This window comes from Thermobia domestica, chromosome 8, assembly GCF_964235325.1.
Source record: "Thermobia domestica chromosome 8, izTheDome1.hap1.1, whole genome shotgun sequence".
Taxonomy (NCBI): Eukaryota; Metazoa; Arthropoda; class Insecta; order Zygentoma; family Lepismatidae; genus Thermobia; species Thermobia domestica.
This window is the reverse complement of record NC_137461.1, coordinates 13,916,759-13,933,201: the sequence shown is the minus strand read 5'-3', so window position 1 is coordinate 13,933,201 and position 16,443 is coordinate 13,916,759. Positions and strand designations below refer to the sequence as shown.

Sequence of the window (16,443 nt, the reverse complement as noted above, 5' to 3'; positions counted from 1 at the left end):
TTTGTACAGCTTATATATTCATAGTTCTGGTACCGCTATATGATATATGCATTTTAAGTTTCTCCATGTTATTTTTGTTTCCTATATTGTATATTATTTTCAATTTTCGTTTTTCAAGTGTTTACCTATTTTTTATTTAAGTAGTATATTCTTCTTTTTATGTGGTTCAATAATTTTATTTTGTAATTGTTAATATTTTCTATGTATTGGTGCTTTTTTAAATAAAAAAGAACATATGCACGTGGTTAAGTGCTCGGAGAAGGCTGCAGAGCCTTAACTTCGCCACGTAAAAGAAGTCATAAATAAATAAATAAATAAATAAATAAAAGATTTAGAAGACCTTAAGAAAAGTTGAAAACTCACATAAACCAAATTAAACAGATAGAAGTTTCAAGTTAGTGCTCAGAATCTGAACTACATGCCATTCTAAAGCTAATTAGCTTTTAGTTAATACCTCTCGATAATTGAAATATTAATAGCAGTATTACGGTGGTTAAATTATTTTGAGGAACAGGTAATAATATTGTTGGTTATAATATTATAACTGTATCAAACTTGCATCAATTTTTATGACTGGTACCTTTTTATTTAAAAATAATAGCCAATGCCACCTATAATAGGCAAAACTGCAGACATTCATTATGTAATTTGTTTGGAAGTTTAGGTCCATTACAATGTAAATAATAAATTGCAGTTGTATATGACAATATGAAGTATTCATATTCTATATTTTTATTTTAGGTATTAGTTTGATGGCAGGTATATTACTTGGTATAGGTAAAGATATTCAAACTAGAGGTACGTAGTAAAGGTATTGCCTGTTTGTTTAATTCGAACCTTTTTGTTTAGTTTTTATCTTGTCGTTTGAGGACATAAATATGAGTCAGAAAATTTGAATTTAGCTTCTGATTATGATTTATTGATACTAAAACTAAATGAACATCGTTCATTGGGAGCAAACTTTATATAAATCAAATTAATTGTAAAGCATTGTATGTGAATTTAATGTTGAAATGGATAGTTACTAAAGTGGAAATAATTTTTTATCAACAAAAATATCAACGATTCTTATCCTTCTATATCAGTGATATTCATTATGCTAACTATGTACTATATGATCACCATATAAGCAGAATCATGTATTAAGTTAGTTAAGACTAGAGCTATTTTAATTTTAGAGCAAACATAAACCTTGATCTGAAAACGCATCACTATCCCTTGAAAAATATAGATTCTTCACTTACTAATTCCATTCTCCATTTAATATAATCTGAAAAAGGAAACTTATTTGACTAACAACGGTGGATCTACCACTTAAATATCCTAGCCTCAGATAAAATTATTTTTTGTCGTTTGATTAGCAGAAGTGAGCAAAAAGAACAATGTCCTACAAAAATTAGGATCATCTCCAGCTGAATACAGAAAAATATGACAGGTATGAGTAATACACAGAATATAACACTATTTTGACGTAACTCTATCAATTTTTCAAAGATAATGGCACATTTGTATAGTTTGAGTTTACAGACATTATCGTGTTGAGTTGTAGTAAAAAATCAGGCAAATATTATACAATTAATCAAATCGTAGTTGTACAACACAGTGTACTGAAATCATTGAACCGCTGTTACCTTGAGATTAGGTGCCCAGCGTATTATATGCTGGGCACATGAATATTTTTGTTTACCTTAAAAGGTATGCAGTCACTTATTTCTGTTTCTTGACATCTAAACTTACCCACAACTATACACCTAATGTCTTCTTATATTTCCCCGTCAATAGCAAATATCAAGCACTTATTTGCAGAGATTTTAACTCACTTAGAAATTACTTTCTATATAGACACTCATATTTTTATTTAAGGTTTAAGTTAAAAAAATATACAATACAACCAATACGTATTGCGGGTAATTATATGTCGCAATAGCTATTGGAATAGTTTAAAGATATTATAGACAGAGGAAAGAAAAAGGTATTTTATATTAATTCCTTCACTTTCATTAATGGTAATCCACTGCTTTTGTGCAGAGAAAGTAACACAATCATTTCTATAGTCTCAGCTGTTTTCGAAAGTGTTCTACTCTCTGAGCTATGTTTATTTAGTTGATAATATTATACAATCATTAATTTTGTCTTTTCAAAGGATATTTTTGAAACTCTGAAGTAATTGCAAAACTTTTAAAGTAACTTAGAGATAAACTATTTTATTCTTAGCATAATTTCTTAGATACAAATATATACTATTCTCACTTCACAGATAGAGAGTTTAAAAATAATTCTCAGACTGAAGGGAACACTGTAATTGATCCACAGTCTGTAGGTATGTATATTTTTACTATAATATAGTATATTCTATAAAACAATGTCGTCAGTATTAACTGATATTAGAGTGTTTAGTAAATTTTATTTAAATTTGTTGTTCAATCTAGTCTTAGAACAGAATAATGATGATGTGATGATATAATGATGTGATGATAATGGTATAATGTAGAATATGTCACAAGTTTGACGACAAATTTTGGATTTGTATAATGTATTTTACAAGTATGTTATTAATTTTAAAAGTAACTAATATGATTTAAACTAGTTTACATGTAGTTTAGTTATTTTAGATATCAAACAATATAACACAGGAAGCTACAAAATGCAATTATGTTTATATTATTTTTAGTCATTGCTGCTAATGATGTAGATAATAGCTTAATTTAAGAGCAAACTTGAAATAAATGATTTTATTTTCTAACATTATCACTTAGATTGAAATATATACTTTCTCATTTCCTAGCGAGAAAATTTCGTTCTCATCTACCATATCAGCTCGTCTTCAGCGATTTTAACTAAAATAGGAATTACTTCCCGCATACACACACTAATTATATTTTTATGGGTGTAAACAGAATACTGTATAACCAATACCGTTTTGTGCATAATTATATGTTACCACAGCTATTGGAATGATTTAAAGAGTTTTTAGACCAAAAAAAACTGAAAAAAGTAATTTACATTAATTGCTCTGCTTTCATTAATAGTAATGTAGTGCTCTTCCCCAGGAAAACTAACAAAAACATTCCTTTGGTCTCATCTGTATTTTCACAAACGATTTACACTTTTCTCTATGTTTACTTATTTCATAATATTATACCCACATTAATTTTATTATATTTCTAAATATCTATTTAGAAACTGTATAAAATAATAATAACGTTAGGAACAAACTTAGAAGTAAATTACTTTATTGTTAATATCATTCCTGATATATATATATATATATATATATATATATATATATATATATATATATATATATATATGTTATCAACACTTCACAGAAAGAAAATTTGAACATAATTCTCAGACTGAAAGGAAGGCTATAATTAAACCACAATCTAGAGGTATGTACATTTTTACTATAATGTATGGTCTATTCTGTAAAACCATCTTATCAGTATTAACCTCCTCAGACCTGGGGTATCATATGTGATACCTTGGATTTTGCGTCGTGTTTTGAAACGTTCTCAACGAATAAAGTTGTGCTTGTGGTATCACCAACTATACGGCGTGCGCTCTGTGATCGTAAATTGTTATGTTGGTTTTGTGTGGTTGTGAATCCTGCAAGAGGCAAAAGAATGGCAGGAATCTCTGGACGAACACATGTGAAGAGTTCTCCTGGTACGTTTCACTTATTTCATTATTTGTAGTTGATATTACTGAATAATATTTACGTTCCATTCTCTTACAAGAAATGTCATATCTTTTTATGAAAGGTCATATAAGTTATTACATAATAATAGTAACGAACAATGAAGGTATAGAATATGATATCTTAGGTCACAACCGATACAAATGTAGTTACAGGAGGGTGTTTTATATTTACAAATGTAATTACAGAATCCAACTGAGTATTTCAGTAGACACTTCGGAGATTACTTTTTTGAAGATGTAACTACAATTTCCGGAATTTTGGGAAATCTTTCAATATAACGCTATAACCGCTACCAGGTTATAGAAGTATTTTTGTGGACGCCCTGTATATTTCCTGAAGACAGTGATTATTATTTTCGATTTATACTTTATTCTGAAACGCACATAAGTTCTTTCTTTGGTGGGAATTGCTTCTTTCCCACAGAATTGGACAAAGAAGTCTTTCATCATTTTTTCATATATATATTTAAAACATTGCTTTTGCTGAGAACATTTCAGTTAGTGATTAACCATTTCAGTGTTTCTCCCTGACTTATTATATGCACAGTATATATTCTATAGTTATTGCGAACTGAATTAAGTGCTTTCTTTAATCGCTTATTTAAACATTATAATAGATTAGAGAAATACGGGTTGACGAGATGTTTCAGCAACCAAAGTGGCACCAATTGCGTTGTTTCGTAGTTCGTTATCTGTACTTTCTCACGCCAGTGTTATCGCCGTGTCTAGTGCATTATAGGCAGTTGATTAAAATTAACATGAATTGTTTTCCGTATTCTGTTTGTATGTGCATACAGGTGAGTTAACTGAGTGATTTTTGAAATGAACTGCCAACACTTTTCCGTTTACCATTGCAACCCGTAGCTTGAGCTTGGATGCTCAGGGAGTTTGACTCCAGGTCTGGATGACCGTCTGATCGTCCGTGAGGTTTTCGAGACGAGACACCCGAACCTCTGGGCGCCTAATGCTCATCTCATTATTGAGACCGACGAGCGATTTTGAAACAGTTTGTAACCTTTCTTGGAGAGGTTCTTCATCGTCCTGTCCAGGTAAGTTAAAGTATCAGGAGTATACTTATTGGTAGTACCACGAGCCACGGACAGCGAACAGAATACGGAGTGGTTACAAATAAATGGAAGCCCGAACAGCAACCCAAACTCCTGCCGGTTACAAATAAATGCCGCCCGAACAGTGACTCAAACTCCAATTAGTTACAACGCTACAAGAGATCTAAACTCTACTTGGTTGTTCTATTGCAATGAACCTATTCGGGCTATCAAGCATCAGAATGTTGTGGGACAGATGAACTAAGATACCGCTTGTGTCCGACAATATTAGAAGAGACAGTTTTCTCCAGCTCAGAAAAAATCTCAAAGCTGTGGACGATGATTTAGTTACACCTCACTAACGTGAAGAAAACAGGTTATGGAGAATACGCCCAATGGTGTCCCAAATTGCGAATGCGTGTAGAGAAAACACAAGATCTAAACATGTTTCGATTGACGATTAATTTTTTTTCATGCGAATGTAGCTATGAAACAATACATAAGAGGAAAGCCAAATCCAGTTAGACTAAAGGTACTTATCGTCTGTTCACGGAACGGTTTGCCCTTCGATCTGTATTGTATGAGGGGAAAAAGCAATATTGCTTCTAATATTTTACAAAATCGGGAGACACTTGATGTTGGCAGGTGTGTTGTTCTTAAATAGTGAGACAGTTTATCATATAACACAGAATTATCCACCGACCGATATTTTACGTCCACCCCTTTATTGGACATGTTATCTGACAGAAATATTTTGGCAACAGGAACAATAATGAAATCTCGCATTCCAAAATATGTGCTTTTGAAGACTCACTTGCAACTAAAATCGAGGGTAGAGGCAGCTACGATCAGGTGGTTGGAAACGATGATAAGGTAGTAATAGTAAATTGGTTCGACAATCGATCTATGCTCTTTGTTTCTTCGAATACTGGGGTGAATCCTGTAGATGAATGTCGCCGTTGGTGTAAAAAGAGGAAAGAGTATGCGCAGGTTCCAAGACCAGCAATTATCAGGAAGTACAATGTTTATTTTTGCTGTGTTGGTATGTTAGATCATGTAATATCCAAGTATCGCTTTAAATCAAGGACAAAAAATGGACTGTAAGATGTATTTTCACTTCGATGTTTTGGCAGCAGCAGCGTGGATTGAATACCGTGAAGAGGCTAAACACCACCAAATGTCAAGAAAAGACATTTTTCGTTACTATGAGTTCAAGTTATCAATTGCACAACAATTGATACTTGATACGGATTCTGCCGCTGAAGCACGTTCAACAGAGGCTTCCAGTGGTGAAAAAGACGTTAGAGGGAAAAGAAAACAGAGGCAAATTCTTCCTGTGCCTCCTCAGAAAGGAAGAATGCGACATTCAGAATATATGTCAGGATATAATCTTGAAACACAGGCTAGTAGGTCAAAATGCAGGATGGAAAATTGCAAGGGGTTAACATTTGTACGATGCTCATCTTGTCACATATACCTCTGTTTTACCAGTGGAAGAAATTGCTTTGCTGTATTTCACAAAATATAAAACAACATACGAAGACAACTTGAAATTATAACTAAGACAACAGTTAATAATATTCAGTGTAACGTTTTAGAAATAAGAAAACTGCTTAATTTTCTGGATTTATTATTGGAACACTATTATAATAAGTGCATATTGTAATATTTAACTTGTTTATTTTATGTATTTAGAATGTAATAGAAATTTAAATATTGTATAGACGTGTAACCACAACATTGTTTCTTACTATTTTCACCATTTACATGCACAACTTCCCATCTAACTTGGAGGCAAAGAATTCATGTATTTGCTTGGTTAAGACCTAAGGTATCAAATATGATACCTTACTGTGTGATGCACCCAGAGCGTTGATACACCAAATGTCCACATTTTCTTACTTTTTGATCATGAATGACCAATTTAATTACAGTCTTATAAATTTTTACCTGCTATCACAGCCTCAGGTCTCAGGAGGTTAACTGATATTAGAGTATTTAGTAAATTTTATTTAAATTTGCTATTTAAAGTTGTATTATGTTAATGATATAACACACCATATGTGACAAGTTTAATGAAAAATATTGGATTTGTATAAAATGTTTTACAAATATGTCATTAATTTTAAAAGTAGCCAACATCATTTAAACTAGTAAACATGTTATATATTCTTTTAGAGTATCAAACAATAGAACAGGAGAAGTTACAAAATGGAATTATGTTTAAAATATTTCTTTAGTCATTGCTGGTAATGATGTAAATAATAGCTTAAATTATGAATAAACTTGGATGTAAGTGATTTTGTTTTCTAGCCTTATTATTAAGATACTAATATATACTATTCTCATTCCCTAGCGAGACAGTATTATCCTTATCAACCAGTTCCACATCACGGTATGTAAAGTCATCTTATCACAATTAGTTATATGAAATTATAATATTGTTCTAAATGTGTTAGTCCTTACATATATATATGTTACCGTCAGAACCCGAAATTAGGTAAAACTAGAATTTCCTAGTTAAAACTAGTTTTCTCAAAGCCGTTTCGAAAGAACTAGTATTAACTAGTCAATACTAGAATATACTATGTTAGTTAGGTAATTCTGGAATTAACGAAAAAGACTATATAATGTGAATCATATACAGTTTTTACTAGTTAAAACTAGTTCTGACCAAAATGGATCAGTTAACAGTGTTTCTGCAAGTTCGGACTTGCTCCTACTGGGAAAGTATTGTTTTGTTTTCTCTCAGTCTGTTCGGAGCCTTTGTAAAGTGTGCAGGTGCGTCTCTCTTGTCGTGGCTACGCGTGTGTTAGTGTTTCGGGAAGTGTGAGGTGATTATCCGTTGTAATGAGTCAGTCCGATAAAGAAACAATTTTGAAGGAAAGATTCTTCAAAGAAATTATTCGTTTGGAAAATGAAAAAGACAGTCACTATAATGCAATGACCAAGGACGTTTACTATAAACTTTTAACTGAAGTTGAAGAGGCAAAATCTGCTGCAAAGAAAACACCTTTACAGTTCAGACGTTTAAAACGGTTTAATATTTTGGAAATTTGTGAAACAAAAAAACTGGTGTAGAATAGTGAGCCTGTGAAGTACTACTTACCTGCCGAGGAGATCTTTGATGTTATTGAAGCATCACATGTTGCTGTGGGACACGGAGGTCGAGATAGAATGAAAGCTGGAACTTCTAGGAAATATGCCAACGTTACGACTCAAATGATAAATATTTTTCTGTCAATGTGTGAAACATGTCAACGGAAGAAAAGTATGAAAAAGAAGGGCTTTGTTTCTAAGCCAATACTTCACACAGAAATGAACAGCCGATGTCAAGTGGACCTGATAGACATGCAAGCACACCCTGATCGTAAGTTCAAGTTTATCATGGTATACCAGGATCATCTGACGAAGTTTGTCTTACTGCGAGCGCTGCAAACCAAAAGAGCTGAAGAAGTAGCCTACCAACTGACAGACATATTTTTGACATTTGGTGCCCCCTGCATTTTACATTCTCATAATGGCAGAGAGTTTGTTAATTCTGTCATCAAGAAACTAACGACACTCTGGCCTGAGTTAAAGTTAGTCAACGGAAAGCCCAGGCACAGCCAAAGCCAAGGGCCGGTAGAACGGGCAAATCAAGATATAGAAAATATGCTTGCCTCGTGGATGCATGATAATAAAACAACAAACTGGTCAAATGGTCTCCGCTTTGTTCAGTTTATGATAAATCGAGCTTATCATTCCGGAATAAAACAGTCTCCATACCGTGCGATGTTCGGCATTGAGCCAAGAGTAGGACTTACGACTTCAGCACTGTCATCAGATGTTCTCCAAAACATAAACGATGAGGACGACCTCATGAGAATTATTGAGAACATGAATGAGCGCCTTAGTGAACATGAAACATTTGATGAAGGAGAAAATGAGGCTGGTCCTAGTGCGGTTGATATCACATCATCCAGGAAAGAAGCACGTGAAAATTTGTCAAAGCAGGCCAAGAAAATGAAACGTATTTCTGATGCCACCCATCCACCTGTTGAAGTGGGAGATAATGTCATAATACCAATCCCGGAAGTGGACAGAGCAAAGGCGGATTTTCGGAATGTCATTGGAGTTGTTCTAGAAAAAAAATGATGATCTGCACAAGATTGGAACCAAGGATGGAAAGCTGGATAAATTATATTGCAGGTAAGTTTTCTGTCTTTTATGTGCTCCTTATTGATACAATTTGTATTAACGTCCTAAACAAGCTAAGGAGCTTCTAACGACGGGACCTACAGGTTAAAGTGGGATCCGAACCATTGCTCGGGTTTGCATCCGAGGCGGAGGGCTCCCAGCGGGATTTAGAGGCCGCGACCACGCCCGCAGAAGGCCTTAAGCATTTTCATTTAAGGCCTTTAAGCATCTCTGGTACACACCGGGATGGGGTACGAGATAGCATATGGGAAGGAAGTTGGTTAAGGCCTAGTTTTATAGGTACTATCACATTCTTTGATTGGTATGAGAGGGATAAAAGCTGGAAATCCTCAGTCAGGGTGGTAGGCCGCTGGACGCGAACTTGCGACCTTCCGAATGCGAAGCCAGCACTTTACCAACTGATCTTTGGCCGCTCGGTAATTAAGAGCTATATTGTACATGTAACGCTGTTGACTAAGCTCCCCACCACTTTCTTTTCTTTCTTTCTTTCTTTCTTTTTCTTAAGATTGTGGGAAGTTGTAGGTCACTATCACAATTTTGGATAGCAAGCAAGATAGAATTTAGTAAGTCTGTGATCTGAAAGGATTATTCCTGTAAACAACTTATTTTTTTGTTTAGATTTTTGAGTAGTCAGCGTGTGGCATCATTATTCACAGCTATTCAAATGTCTATACAGAAAGTAGATTGTTTACAGCGCTGATCCTTTTAGATCATAGAATTACTTAAATTCTGTCTTGCTTGCTTTCCAAAATGGTGATAGTGACCTACAACTTCTCACAATCTTCAAAAAACGGAAAAATTAATGGGGAGGAGCTTGGTCAACACCCTTAACCATAGATGTTAGTGTTTTATACGTATCTGTAATATTATTATTAACCGAAATAATGATGGATTCTTCACATCATTTTATGTCAAAATAATTTTCTGTTATAATGTCTATTATGTTTTTCCGGAACCGATTTAATAATGTGTAATCCATCTGTTGTTGTCTGCTGTGTACTCACCAGTAGATTGATAACATGTCACGAACTTGACCCCGGTAAAAGACTGTTGTTTAGCTTGTGAAACCGGTACTCGTGAAATGTGCTTTAGTGCATAGGCGTTTTTGTAGGAAATACGCAGATTAACTACCGGTGTTTCTCTGAAATACTAATTATGACGAATGTGGAAATTGTGCGTTAAAATACATTATTATTTTGTTTTGAAAAGTCATTATTATTTTTTATATAAGTGATTCAGGATTCCCACACCATGTGATTAAACAAAATGTGTCTGTTGTAGGTCTGAATTCGACATTTGCCACGAGCAGTTCCTGACACCAGTCGAAGTACCAGATCCTGAAATTTCGTTGAGAACTGCAGCCAGGAAAGCAGCATTAACCCCACAAGGGTTCACACGTTGTGTGTGCAAGAAAGCATGTATTTCGAAAAGATGCTTGTGCAAGAAGAAAGGTTTTCTCTGCAACTCAAAATGCCATGATAGTTTACCTTGTGGTAACAAATAGAAACATTTCAGATGTTTTAGCAATAAAAACGTTTTTCTTTGTATTTCATAATAAATATACAATATTACGTCAGTAGATTGGCTTTGGCACCACCGAATTGAATAAGTAGTAGTGCAATAGTAGTGTGTATTTTACTTGTGCTAACATACAAAAGCATTTCAGATATTTCTGCAAAACGGAAGTCTTTTCTGTGTATTTCTTAATAAATAAGTGTTTCTATAGAATTGTATTTGAACGACAAGGATTCACATATTATGCATGCAAGAGGCCTTATATTTCGCAAGGTACTGCAAAAACAAAGGATTTCTATGATATTGTGAGTGCCATAATAATTTTTAGAAATATATAGAAACATTTATGATGTTTGTGCAAAAGAAAAGTTATTTCTAAGTGTCTTAATAAATACATTTCTTCAGGTTTCACTAGTAATATTGTATTTTAATGAAAATAAATAGTAAACTACGTATTCTTAATAAGCGTTGTCAATTTTACAATTCACTAGTTAATACTGAGTTAATACGAAAGGCTGACGAAACTAGTTTTAACTAGGGTATTCTGGTTTCTACAGATTTCGGGTTTTGACGGTAACACATTTCAGTTAATACTAGTTTTGACTAGTAATAACACGTTTTAACTAGAAGGAAAAATAGTAAAAACTAGAACTACCTAACTAACATTGTAAATTCTAGTATTGACTAGTTAATACTAGTTCTTTCGAAGCGGCTTTGAGAAAACTGATTTTAACTAGGAAATTCTAATTTTACCTAATTTCGGGTTCTGACGGTAACATATATATATATATATATATATATATATATATATATATATATATATATATATATATATATATATATATATATATATATATATATATATAATTTTTGACATGGGCTTAATAGATGGCAGAGTGCACACCTAATAACGAATAATAGAGTGTTTTTCATGACATACAAAACATAACTTTATAATCATAATTACCAAACAAGCACAATCACTTTTAGATATGTTTTATTTAAACCTGTTACCGCTTGTTATTTTACTCCCTAAGTAACCAAATTCCTACACTTCTTCCAAAAGGTGATTTCCTATTTTGTTCTACATTTTTGGTTGTTTGTTTACTAGCGTATCTTGTGTCTCATAACCTTGTTCTGCTCTTGTTAATCTTTACGTTGAATTAGCTGCTAAGTTCCAATTTGCATACTGTATAGAGCTGTCTGTAATATTTTCTTACTATCTGCCAGCGTTACATATAGTTTGAAAATCTAGGCGTGTATATTTTCTGCCCATGTAAAGTTATTCTCCTGCTTTGAATGTGGTTGACTTCTTTTTTCATTGCTTCTTGTATTGTGGAAATTAAAAAATTCATGACCTTAAACACCTTTGTTTAAACCCCTTCTGTCATACTTCTTATCTCTCTCCTTCTTCAACTGTTCCTTTCTATTCTTTGTACACGCTATATGTTATTCTTCGCTTCTTATAGTTTATTTCTGCTTCAATCATAATTTGAACATCTTGTTCGAATCTATATTATGTTATGATATTTCCATCTCTAAAGGCGCTACATAAATTGCTCTTCCCGCTACAATTGAATCGTTGAGTTCGAAAACCGGTCATCTCCATCGACGCTGATTTGAGAGGAGCGACAAATAAAACTAAGCTACTCAATACATATCTGACATACAGAGCTGCTTTCATTTTCGGACAGTAGAACAGTTATTTTTCTACAGTCCAAAAATGAAAACAGTCCTATGTGAGATATATATTGACTAATTTAGTTTTGGTAGTCGCTTCTCTCAAATTAGCTTCGATGGAGATGACCGGTTTTCGAACTCAACGATTCAATTATATTTGCTAGTAAAACTTTTAATGCAAATATTACTTCCCTTATTCAGATTTTCTTTTTAAATCTAAACTGGCAATCTGCTAGTATTTTTTCGAGTTTGGACTCAAGTCTTCAGCATATAATAGTTGTGAAGGTTTTTGAAGATGCAAAGGATGTTTAGCATTCTGTGATTCTCGTTTTTCATAGGACCTGTTGGTTTTCATGTTGTTACTATTACGTTGGCCTGAAGTCTGTATCCATTTGCTTTTCTCCGTAAATGTTTTCATTTATTTCTTCAAATTAATTTATATAATCCATATTAAATTTCCTGTTCCACATTTTGCATTATTTGTGCTTCTATACTGCTGGCGAGTTATTACGTTTTAAATCTTTTAATGCTTTCCATACTCAGATCTAAGCCTAAGTTTAATTTCTGGCTTTTTACCCAAAATTTCCGTTTTCTTTCAGGCGCTATCGTCACTAAACTCTACGGTAAGTTTTTCAAAGTATTTTACTCAATCGCTGTTATATTAAAAATAAAAGATGAAACGTTAATAAAATATACTAATACTTAACGAGTATTATAGTGTAAACCTCAACTAAATGTAATTCTCCTAACTGATATAAGTCCTTCAGTTCGTGTCCAGTACTTTGTATGGCAAGGCAACCACTTCCGTAGATGCAGAATAATATATACGTAATATTGTACCCGAAAGAGAACAGTTAATAAGCCGGTGAATAGTGGAATAGGATTTCTGTGTTCCGTTGATAAGTTAGGAATGTCTATATTTTAGTATTGGAGCGCTGTGTCCAACTAGTGGTATATATTAAAAACACTTATTATAGCTATAATTTATTATTTCACGAAATACTGCATATGAGAGAAAAGAAAAGAACACGGATCATGTGTCAGTTAGAAAATGGTTGAAATAATGTGAAAATATCAAGTGTAGAACAATTTAGTATAATACGTTTGTAAAGGATTCTATCGTTTTATCCTCCCCATCCAATTCTTACTTATTCTCATCATTGGGCACTTCTTTCTTTTCGTACAGCACAAGATCTTGATTATCACAATCAGCGTGGATTGAATGTGTGTGATGTTCGAAAGCTTGGCACTGCCGGAAATCGAATATGTATCTTCTGCTTGAAAATGCAATTCCGTAGCTCCTTACCTACACTATTCACATCTTTCAGCAGTGACGACGCCAGAGGAGGGACAATTGCAGCGAACCCACAAGATGGTTACTCTTGCTCCCCTGACTGCCCCCCAGACTCTCGTGACCTTAAAACATTTTGAATATGGTATTTTATACGCCATTATCATAGATAATCTTTCTGTCAGATTGTATTATCCATGGAGTTACCACGTCGCGGATTACTGCTCAAGCTTTCTGCTCTGGGCGTCTGAGTATAATCATGTCTATTTGTGTTTTATAATACAGCGCTTTTTCCAGTAAATTTTATTTATAGTTCCTTCTTATGAATTTTAATTTCCATCAGCAAGATTAGGGAAATTTTTTCTTTTGCTAGAATTGGCTACATTGTAGATCCCGAATCAACTGAAAATTGTGCTTTCATTGTGCAAATTGGTTAACTTGATTTGTTTGTACTAAATAACTCATGTGTATTTATCCAAATTTGAAATTTCAATTACACATCTTGATTTAAAAATATTTAAAGGTTGCATGTTTTTTTCTGAATCATTATTCTCGATATTTAGTATTTATAGGATGGATTTATAACAGCTTAATTTGTAAGTATCAAGAGTTAAATTTTTGGAAGAGATCAAAAGTAATAATAATAATAATAATAATATTGATTTTGAGTTTAACGTGCCTTTTAGGAGCGAGGCTATATGAGACGTGGACCTAATGACTAACGTGGAATCCAAACCACATGAGCTCAAACCGGGAATCAAACCCGGGTTTCCCACGCCAAAGCCATGTACGGTAACCGCTTAGCCACGATATTATTATTATTATTAATAATAATAATAATAATAATAATAATAATAATAATAATAATAATAATAATAATAATAATAATAATAATAGTATTGTATATGATTAAACTGATTAGTTCTCAATAAAATGTATTGTCAGAATGCTGGTATTTAGTTCCCTTTCTAGTGCTCCCTTTTGCCTCAAAGCACTGGCGTAACATCTACCATATTGACCATATTGTTTGCCATATTGAGCAGAAATGTGCAAGAAACTGCTAAAAAGTTCGTAGTCCAACCGAGAAGTAGGCCTAGTGCACGTGAAATGAGAAAATGTGAGTTATTTTACATTCTGTCCTCCGAAGTTCAGTGTTTCCTTTCATGGTGCTCCAGGTTTTAAAGACCAGTATAAAAATCTGGAGACTGTTCCTTGCACCACTGTTCATAGCACTGGGGCCGGGGTGACTCAGTGGTAAAGCGTTTACCTCTGGTGCATGGGATCGCGGGTTCAAACCCAGCTCCTGCTAAGGGAAGTTTGTGGTGGACAAACACCGTCTGCGTGGGTTTCCTCGTGGCTCTCCCGTTTCCTCCTACTTTTATCATTCCACCATTTCATTTATTTCTCTTCTTCACCGTCTCCTTTAGCCTAGCTGCCATAAGCGTGGGACGTAAAACTTAAAAATTTAATTTCATTTGTTCATAGCACTACCATTATCAGATCCAAAACGGTGTCCTTTCAAGTGTTATTTGAGTTTGGGTAATAAATAATAGTCATACGAAGTAAATATGAGGAATACGGAAGATTATCCTATATATTAAAATACTATATCATGCAATGTCAGTTGTGTTTCCAGTGATCGATATACAGATGCATTCTAGTGAAGAAAGCAATTTTCTTTTCAGTTTTTCGTGGCTTTACACTTTCCATTTGTCTTTAAGTTTCCTGATTAATGCAGATAATCTCCATTTAATGTCTGGCCTTTGGGCAGGTAGTCTATGAGTATGAATTCCAGAAGAATGTTACAAACACTTTTTCAGCAGACTTCTCTTTCTTGAGATTCTTGGGGAAAATGAATGCTTTCACTCCATTGACTATTGCTTCGTAAATTCCATGAATTAAGTAAATGTCGATTTCTCTCCAACCGTTAATTTAAATTCTTGTATAGAAAAGAGTAGAAAATAAATATTTTCCCCTTTATATAACAATAAGAAATGAGTAATATATCTAGTTCCAATTATTGAGCTTAAAATCCATAATAACTATTATAAAATTTGGTATAGATTCAGGGAATCTTTTGTAGAGTTTTGGATGGTGATACATTTGAACTGTTATTAAGAAGAGAACGTTTTCAAACTTTTTCGGAATATTGTCAAAAGGCAATGAAATGTAATTAGAGAATATGTTTTTATGAATAAACATGTTAAAACATATAGTTACTTATGATGAAGTTGTGTTCATCCTTTGATTATAAAAAATATGTTATTATTGTAATAAATATTTTACGGGGATTAATTAAGCTGAGTAAATCAAAGTTCGTATACGTTTATTTTGCGTTTACCTCAGCGTATATATCTTAAAAATCAAAAAGTCAAGGAAATGCTAATTTCCTCTCGTAGGATATATTGATGAAAAGGATTACAAGTAAACTATGTCGGATTAATCAAATCACAAGGATTACAAGTAAACTATGTCGGATTAATCAAATCACAAGGAATATTGATCAAAAATCTGCAGTAATTCTATTTTATTTTTCACTAATCCTTCGTATTTTCAAAGAATATGAAAAAAATATTATAATTATATATACTCATCTCTTGATTTAACAAATGTAAGAATTGATTCTGTCTGGAGGAGACTATTCTGTCTGAAAGTCAAGATTTTAAACCAAAAATGTTGGAATTATTGTCTTATGTGTATTTACAGTGTATACGGTATTTTACGAGGCCACGTTGGAGATTGTGCTGGATTAAAAGTACATAGTACTGTATTATTCAACTTTCGCACTGTAATTGTAGATATTAACCACTGCAAATATTTTCAGTGGATAGTACCTATTGCAAGAATTTACAGACAATCGGAAACATTTGGCCACTCATACTAACTTTTTAAACGACTTAAAAAATAGAGGAGGTTCATTTAAATGAGGGGTGAGACTGTATATATAGCGTGAATTTTGTTACTTCATACTACGAAATATATTGAGAAACAAGCGTCGGACGAAACATG

General features: G+C 33.2%; 1 protein-coding gene across 2 annotated transcripts in view; it reads left to right on the top strand.

Annotated features, from left to right (window-relative positions):
- LOC145692691 (uncharacterized) overlaps positions 1-16,443 on the top strand; it is a 74,121-nt gene that overhangs the window by 12,036 nt on the left and 45,642 nt on the right. For both annotated transcript variants that reach the window (XM_081768083.1, XM_081768082.1), the window contains exons 3-7: positions 742-798; positions 2,258-2,320; positions 3,330-3,392; positions 7,105-7,143; positions 12,743-12,766. In XM_081768083.1, the coding sequence (XP_081624209.1) occupies positions 742-798; positions 2,258-2,320; positions 3,330-3,392; positions 7,105-7,143; positions 12,743-12,766 (246 nt within the window). The remainder of the gene's footprint in view (positions 1-741; positions 799-2,257; positions 2,321-3,329; positions 3,393-7,104; positions 7,144-12,742; positions 12,767-16,443) is intronic.